This window comes from Capsicum annuum, chromosome 5 (genome assembly GCF_002878395.1).
Source record: "Capsicum annuum cultivar UCD-10X-F1 chromosome 5, UCD10Xv1.1, whole genome shotgun sequence".
NCBI classification, from domain to species: Eukaryota; Viridiplantae; Streptophyta; class Magnoliopsida; order Solanales; family Solanaceae; genus Capsicum; species Capsicum annuum.
In genome coordinates this window covers 6,125,115-6,132,596 of record NC_061115.1, presented here as the reverse complement: position 1 = coordinate 6,132,596, position 7,482 = coordinate 6,125,115, and the positions used below count along the sequence as shown (strand labels likewise).

Sequence of the window (7,482 nt, the reverse complement as noted above, 5' to 3'; positions counted from 1 at the left end):
TTTTTTTTTTGGATTTTTTTTTTCTTTTTCGATTTTTGTTTTTTCTCATATTTTTTTACTTTTCTATCATATCTTTTATTTTTGAAAGACGAATATCTATATCACATATAGATATTCAAAAATATTTACAAAATAAATAGACATACAAATCTGCATGCATATTTACTGTACAAATATATATATATATATATATATATATCTACATATGTATTTATAGAAATACATATTTGACTCATATGTATATATAAACATATAGGACACAAAATCTCTATAACAAAAAAGACAACTATATACATATATACATATAAGTAATAAAAAATACATGATACATATCTTAAATAGTAAAAAATACAAATAAGTACATATGTTATCCTCTAAAATGACATAGAACAGTTCAAAAACAAATCCAACACCGTACAAAAATATATATGAATATGCATTTGTATATATAAAATACAAATACATGCACATGCCCCCAAAAAATTTATAATATATTTGTGACATAATACATTTGTCGAATTGCGCTTGAAATACATATGTCTTCTTTTTCATGTAGACACCACAAATATTTTTATGATAAAATTTTTTTGTACTGCTCCTTTGATAACATCGCCTTTATACGTTCTTCAATATCATTGACTGTGTGACATCCTATATGTGGTGCAAACCTTGAAAGTACTCTTGCCATTAATATATGATCACGCAGGACCCATAAAATAAAATAATGCCATAAATCTATATTACATGTACTTTTCAGGAAAAAAAAAACCGAGATACATAATATGCATATATTTTCTTTTACATAATACATATTATGTTATAAAAAATACATATAGTTCTGCATATGTATTTTACAGAAGATATGCCTGATCCATATGTATATTACCATACAAAAAATATAAATATTACTCTGATATGTATTTATGAAATACATATCAGATTCATATCAAACGTTAACGAACATAACTATAATATATATCTTCATATGTATTTGCGGAATACAAATGTGACTGATATAAAACAATAAATACAAATGCACATCTTAAACAGTAACAACTATAACTATATACATTTACATATAACTAAATTAAAAAATACATAATACATATTATGAACATCAAAAATACTAAAAAATATATGTTACCCTCTAAAAAAATATATCAACATAATCATATGTGTATAAAAAAATACATATACTGCACATTACCTATAAATTAATAAAAATACAAATATAAATATTTTCAAAATATTAAAATAAAGCATCATTATTTTTTTTTTCTCCATAACTGTGATTAAATTTCAAAATAAAGCATTCAAAAAAAGAAGTGAAAAAAGAAAAAAGAAGAAGAAAGAGAAATAGAAGTGTAAAAAATAAAAGCAAAAAAAAAGAAGAAGAAAACGAAAAAAGGAAAAGAATAAAATATGAGAAAGAAAAAAAAAAGAAAATGAAATAAATAAATAAAAAATGAAAAAGAAAAAAAAAAGAGAAATAGAAGAGAGAAAATAAAGTGGAACGGAAAAAATAAAAAAAAAATTAATAAAAAGATAAAAAAATATGAAAAAAACTAACAAAAAAAGTTAGAGATATAAGAGAGAGTAAAACAATAAAGATGCTTTATTTTGAAATTTGAAGATCAAGAAGATAATAATCTTTATATTTGAGTTTGATTTAAAAAAGGAATCTACTAATTTAAATAAGAGTAATTTATGGAAAAAGAATCTACTAATTTAGGAATCTACATGTGAAAAAAAAAAGAAAGAGATAATTTTTGTGAAGTTTGTTTTTTTGGTAAATTGGAGAGAGATTAAATAATTGAGTGAAAATAGAAAAGAAAGAGTGAAACATGCATGTGTAGAGTTAATGGACAAAAAAAAAAAGTTACTTTTGCTATAAAATATAATTTTAAAAAAATATTGTTATTTATTGTAATTATGATTTTAAGTTTGTCAGTAATTTTTCCTTTTTTAAATAGGGTGCATGGGGAGTGGGCGGGGTTGGGGATTTAAGCAATTTACATATAAAAGAATTAGTCATACTTTCCAAGACTTTTTGATATTCTTGCGCTTCTTTTGGTGTGAATAACTTAATCAGCTCAACGTGTCTTTGGTGTGGATAATTATAACATTTTTAGCCAAATATTTCAAACTTGTAACACATGGATTGCAGTTAGGAATAATTAGGGGTGTCAAGTGAACAGAATGAGCTATATTTGAACAGGTTAAAATGACTCGAATTAAAAAACACATGATTAAGTCTAAGGAGGAGAATGAGGTAGCTTAGACGAACGTTCAAACTTAAGGGACTATATATGTTGAGCCTTAACGCTTTAGATTTGACATAAGAAGGTAGACAATATCAAAAAACAAAAAACACACCAACCTCTTTCATTTTACTAGTTTAATCTCACGTGCCTCGCACGTGTAACGTTTGATTATTTAAAATTAAATAAATTTATCTATTGTGGAGTTTTTAATAAAATGTACAAATTCAAATCACTTTTCAAAATCTTTCACATTTTAATATAATAATCTTTCACACATATATGTTTATCAGTTCCAAGTGGTTGATGAATCATTACTTTCGCATTTGCATAACTCTTTCCCTTATTGCCACCGGCTAAGAGAGACACATCAATTTGAACCATATTTGTACTACAATTATTTTTTTATTTTTTTTTTTACTTAAAAATTTTCCTTATTTTTAAAATCAAATCTCTACAAATTTATTGATTACATTCTATTACATACTCAAAAATTTAAAAATCTAGAACTTCTTAATTTTTTCTTATTCTAATAGTTTTATATTTATTTTTAGATTTTTCAAATCTTCTTACAATCAAATTTAGTTGATTTAGAATTCTTAAACTAATAGAAAAATATGAGTTGTCATTAATTTTGATAACTTCTAAATTTTCAACTCTTAAATTAGAAAAAGATATAGAAATTCTGATGTTGGAAAAGTTTTTACCATAAATATATTTAATTAATTTTCAACTCTTAAATATTAGGAAGAAATAGTGAAAAAGATGATTTTTTATCGTAACGACTTTTAATGAACGACAAAAAGTTTATTTCATTTTTTTAAGGTCTTTGCACTTTTAATATATTATAGATTATAAATATAGAGTACATGCGAATGAATACTTAAATTTATATAACACTTAACAGTACATTCTTCATTTCAAACATGCGAATGAATTTCAGATAAACCGACGAAGGTACTCCTCCACAGTGGTGTGTTTGACCTCTGGATAAAGTTCTGAGGCCTCAACCCCAAATGATGGATGGATCACGTAATTGTTTTGGACACCTCTCACGAACATCGAGTGGTTAATGGCTAGAAAGATATTGGTTGGAACTGGATATGCTGCAATTAACAATATACAAGATCGATAACAATGTGATCGAGGATTAGTTAGTTACCAATACTATTATTTCAACTGATGAGAAAGGAAAAGAATATAATAGTACTGACTCTCGATGTCTGTGAGAATTTGCTCCTCTGGAATGTAAATTTTCTCCAGAGTTTTACCAATCAGTTTCTCCCACATTGCCCCGAGCTCATTGAATGAAAAGGTGTTCCCAGGAGGCTTGATGTAGAGGATCTTGTTCAATGTTCTCGGGTCATCAACAGCCTTAATGGTGTAGGTGCCAATATCAACTTCATCGTTGAACACAGCTGCATGCAGATCGACAAAAGAGAATAAAGAACAAATGGTGGTGCTTAAAATTGATGATAGGCCGGCCGGCGGCCACTTACGCACCCGTAACATGTCCTTCCCCAAGAATATTGATTTTGTCTCTAGGGGGAGCAGTTAATCCTGCCGGTTCAAGCTGGATTAGATTATGTAAGAAGGATCCATTGGTGCAGTTGCATGCTATGTAAGTATAAGGAATTCCTTCCGCTTCAATAGCTCTGCGGATTTGGATTTTCTCAACAACCATACTCATTGCTGGCTCCACAGCATTCACCTTGTCCACATCCATCCCAAACTCCGATGGGAAGAACCTCTGAAAAATTCTAAGTATAAATTGTTTAAATCCTCTAAGAAAGGAATATTGAACCAACTCTACAGATGCCAAAAAAATGCAAGTAATAGTTACAACTTGTTTTATTAGTTTAAGCCGGGGGTCTATCGGAAACAGCCTCTCTACTTCTTCTTCTGAGGTATTGGTATGGTCTGCGTACACTCTACCCTCCCCAAACCCCACTATGTGGGTATATTGTTGAAGTATAAAGAAGAGAGTGGAGAAGAATCTAGAAGAAGCAATAATTAGACTAGTGGGCTTTCGGTTATAACTGTTTTCAGTTAGTTACACTAGTGTTAACGACTAGTTAGTTAGTTAGTTAGCCTAATCCCTAGCCTATAATGTATATGATAATACACATTGAAGAAAGATGAATACAACAAAATCTATTCACTCTCTAACAATCTTTCTCATCTACTCATCTCATTCTTCTTCTTCTTCTTCCTCTAAATCTTTTCTTCTTTTGTAATTCGTCTAAAGAGCTGCTAGCAAGTATTATAGCAGTGTATGGTTAATTACATGGTATCAGAGACATTACTCACTAGCAAACTAGTAGTGCAAGATCGATTCTGGTGCATTGACTTCTTCACTGGAAAATCAAAGAATCTTGATTCAAGAATTGAAGGTTTGCAACAATCGTGAATCCAAATGTTTCTGTTGATCTTGCTGCTGAGGGTTCCAGAGTTACTCTAAGTTCTTTAGATTACAATTACCTCTCTTCCTAAGTCCTTCTGATGTGAGTGGCATACAAATTATTTCTTTTCAGTTAACCGGGGTTAAGAACTTCTCAATTTGGTTTAGATCCATACACATTGCTTTACTTGGAAGAAATAAGCTGGGAATGGTGGATGGAACATGTTCTAAAGACAAGTTCTCGGTTGAATTAAGTAGTCATTGGGAAAGAGTTAATGCAGTTGTACTTTCTTGGATCATGAACTTTGTTGCTAAAGAATTACTAGGAGGAATTATGTATGCATATGTGGCAAGTGTTATCTGGAATGAACTATTTGAAAGGTTTAACAAAGTGGATGGGGCCAGAACATTCAATCTTCACAAAGAGATTGCTACATTGTCTTAAGGTACTGCCTCTGTATCTGTGTATTTCTCAAAACTCAAGGATCTGTGGGAAGAGTTTGAGGCTCTAGTATCTACACCAGGGTGTGAATGTGATAAATCTAAGGAGTATGTGGAACATCTACGAAAATTGAAGTTGTTTCAGTTTCTCATGGGTCTGAATGAGTCCTACATACAAGCAAGGAGTCAAATCTTGCTTATAACCCCTCTCCCAAGTGTTAACCAAGCTTATGCAATGGTAATAAGTGATGAGAGTCACAAATCTATTACAAATCAGGCAGGGATTCTGGGTATGAATCCTGCAGCCACTGGGAAGAATCTTAATCTAGTCATGTATGTAAGAAATGGTGATGATGGGAGTCAAGGTCCCAAGTACAAAAGAAATGTCAATTTGTAGTGTGATTTCTGTAAACTCAAAGGTCACAACAAAGAGAACTGCTAGAAATTGATTGGCTATTCTCAAGATTATAAAGCTAAGAAAAAGTTCAGGCATGAAGGATCAAACACAGCCTACAATGTGGCCTTAAGTTCTCATCACTCCTTAGTAGATCAACATGGTTGCTACACTAAGGATATAGGACAATCAGTAACTGCAAGTAATCAGATGGATCAATTAAGTCAGATTAGAAATGCAGCTTTTACCAAAGAGCAGTATGAGCAAATTTTGCAACTGATAAATAAGAGTAACTCTGTCAACACATCTACTGAATCTACAAATGTAACAAGTGCAGGTATTTCTGCTTGTTTAGCTTTTTTTGGGTCACAGAAATGGATTATAGATACTGGTGCTACCAATCATATGGTTGGTAATTCAAGATTATTGCTTAACAAGACTGTTACAGAGTTACAAAATCCAAAGAAAGTGTATCTATCAAATGGTGATACTATAATGGTCACTCATGTGGGAACTAGCTGTTTAGCAGAAGGAAACTCCATTACAAATGTCTATCATATCCCACAGTTTTCATGCAGTCTACTTTTAGTGTCACAAGTAACTAAGGAGTAGAATTGTTCAGTGAACTTCTTCCCTGATTTCTGTGTTTTTTAGGATCTTTATACTGGAAAGGTAAAGGGGATTGGGAATCTTGATTGAGGTTTATAATTACTAGAAGAACAACCAAGCACTGAAGTTGCAGGAGTAACCAAAGTCATTACTGGAGTAACTGTGGAAAAGACACAGGCTGAAGTGAATCTGTGGCACCAAAGATTAGGACATGCTTCAACTGGTGTACTAAAGAGAGTTGTAGATCATGGAGTACAAGTGATAGAAGATAGAATAAAGCAATATAACATTTTTCCTAGTGCTAAACAAACTAGATTACCATTTGTGTCAGCTAATATTCAAACTACTTGTTGTTTTGATGTTGTTCACATGGATTTGTGGGGACCATAAAAAGTACCAACTATGAATGAAAACTAGTACTTTCTAACAGTTGTTGATGACTTTTCAAGGTTTACTTGGGTGTTTCTATTAAATATTAAGTTAGATGTCTTTTGTCAAGTACAACAGTTCCTTATGTATGTCAAAACACAGTTTGAAAAAACTGTCAAGGTGATCAGAACTGATAATGGCACAGAGTTTATTAACTTATTGTGTCAAAAATTGTTCTAAGATAATGGTGTAATCCATCAAACAACCTGTCCATATTCTCCTCAACAAAATGGTGTTGCTGAGAGAAAACACAGACACATCTTAGAGGTCATTAGAGCTATCAGATTTCAGGCTAGCACTCTAATAAGGTTCTGGGGCTATTGTGCTCACTGTAGTGTACATCATCAATAGGCTACCTAGCTCAGTTATTCAGCACCTAATCCCTTATGAGAAATTGTATGGTAAAAGGCCAAACTGTGATCATCTCAGGGTCATGGGGTGTCTATGCTATGTCAAAGTGTTAAATGAGCATGATAAACTCATGCCTAAAGCAAGGACAAGCATCATGATGGGATATTCCAGCACTCAGAAAGGATACTTGGTGTATGACATGTCAACTAACATCTTCTTTGTCAGTAGAGATGTCTCATTCAGAGAAGATGTGTTTCCATTTAAGCTACTACAACTACAAACTCAGCCACCCCATCACATTTTTCCTTTGGAAGATCAAGTTCAACTACTAGGTGGTGATGAGATGTGTCTACAGATAACAATAACCATGGCACCTCAAGGGTTCCCTGATTAGAAAAGTCGGCAGATTCTAGGTCAGATAAGTCAGGAGGACTAACAATTACAGGCTACTCCTCTCTCTACACACTCCATAACTAAGGTATATCAAAGAAGGTCTACTAGAGATCAAAGGGTCACTAACTCAAGTGGTCAACAAGAGCAGTAAGTGCAAGTGATTCTCACTCCAGCAAACTCTACTCATCAGGACCAAAGGAAGT

The 7,482-nt window shown here is 31.8% G+C and overlaps 1 protein-coding gene across 2 annotated transcripts in view; it reads right to left on the bottom strand.

Annotated features, from left to right (window-relative positions):
* Window positions 1-3,043: 3,043 nt before the first annotated feature.
* LOC107870192 (eugenol synthase 1) overlaps window positions 3,044-7,482 on the bottom strand; it is a 10,836-nt gene continuing 6,397 nt past the window's right edge. For both annotated transcript variants that reach the window (XM_016716635.2, XM_016716634.2), the window contains 3 exons: window positions 3,765-4,011; window positions 3,476-3,679; window positions 3,044-3,367 (listed from right to left, as the gene is read on the bottom strand). In XM_016716635.2, coding sequence (XP_016572121.2) covers window positions 3,201-3,367; window positions 3,476-3,679; window positions 3,765-4,011 — 618 coding nt within the window. In that variant the 3' untranslated portion in view covers window positions 3,044-3,200. The remainder of the gene's footprint in view (window positions 3,368-3,475; window positions 3,680-3,764; window positions 4,012-7,482) is intronic.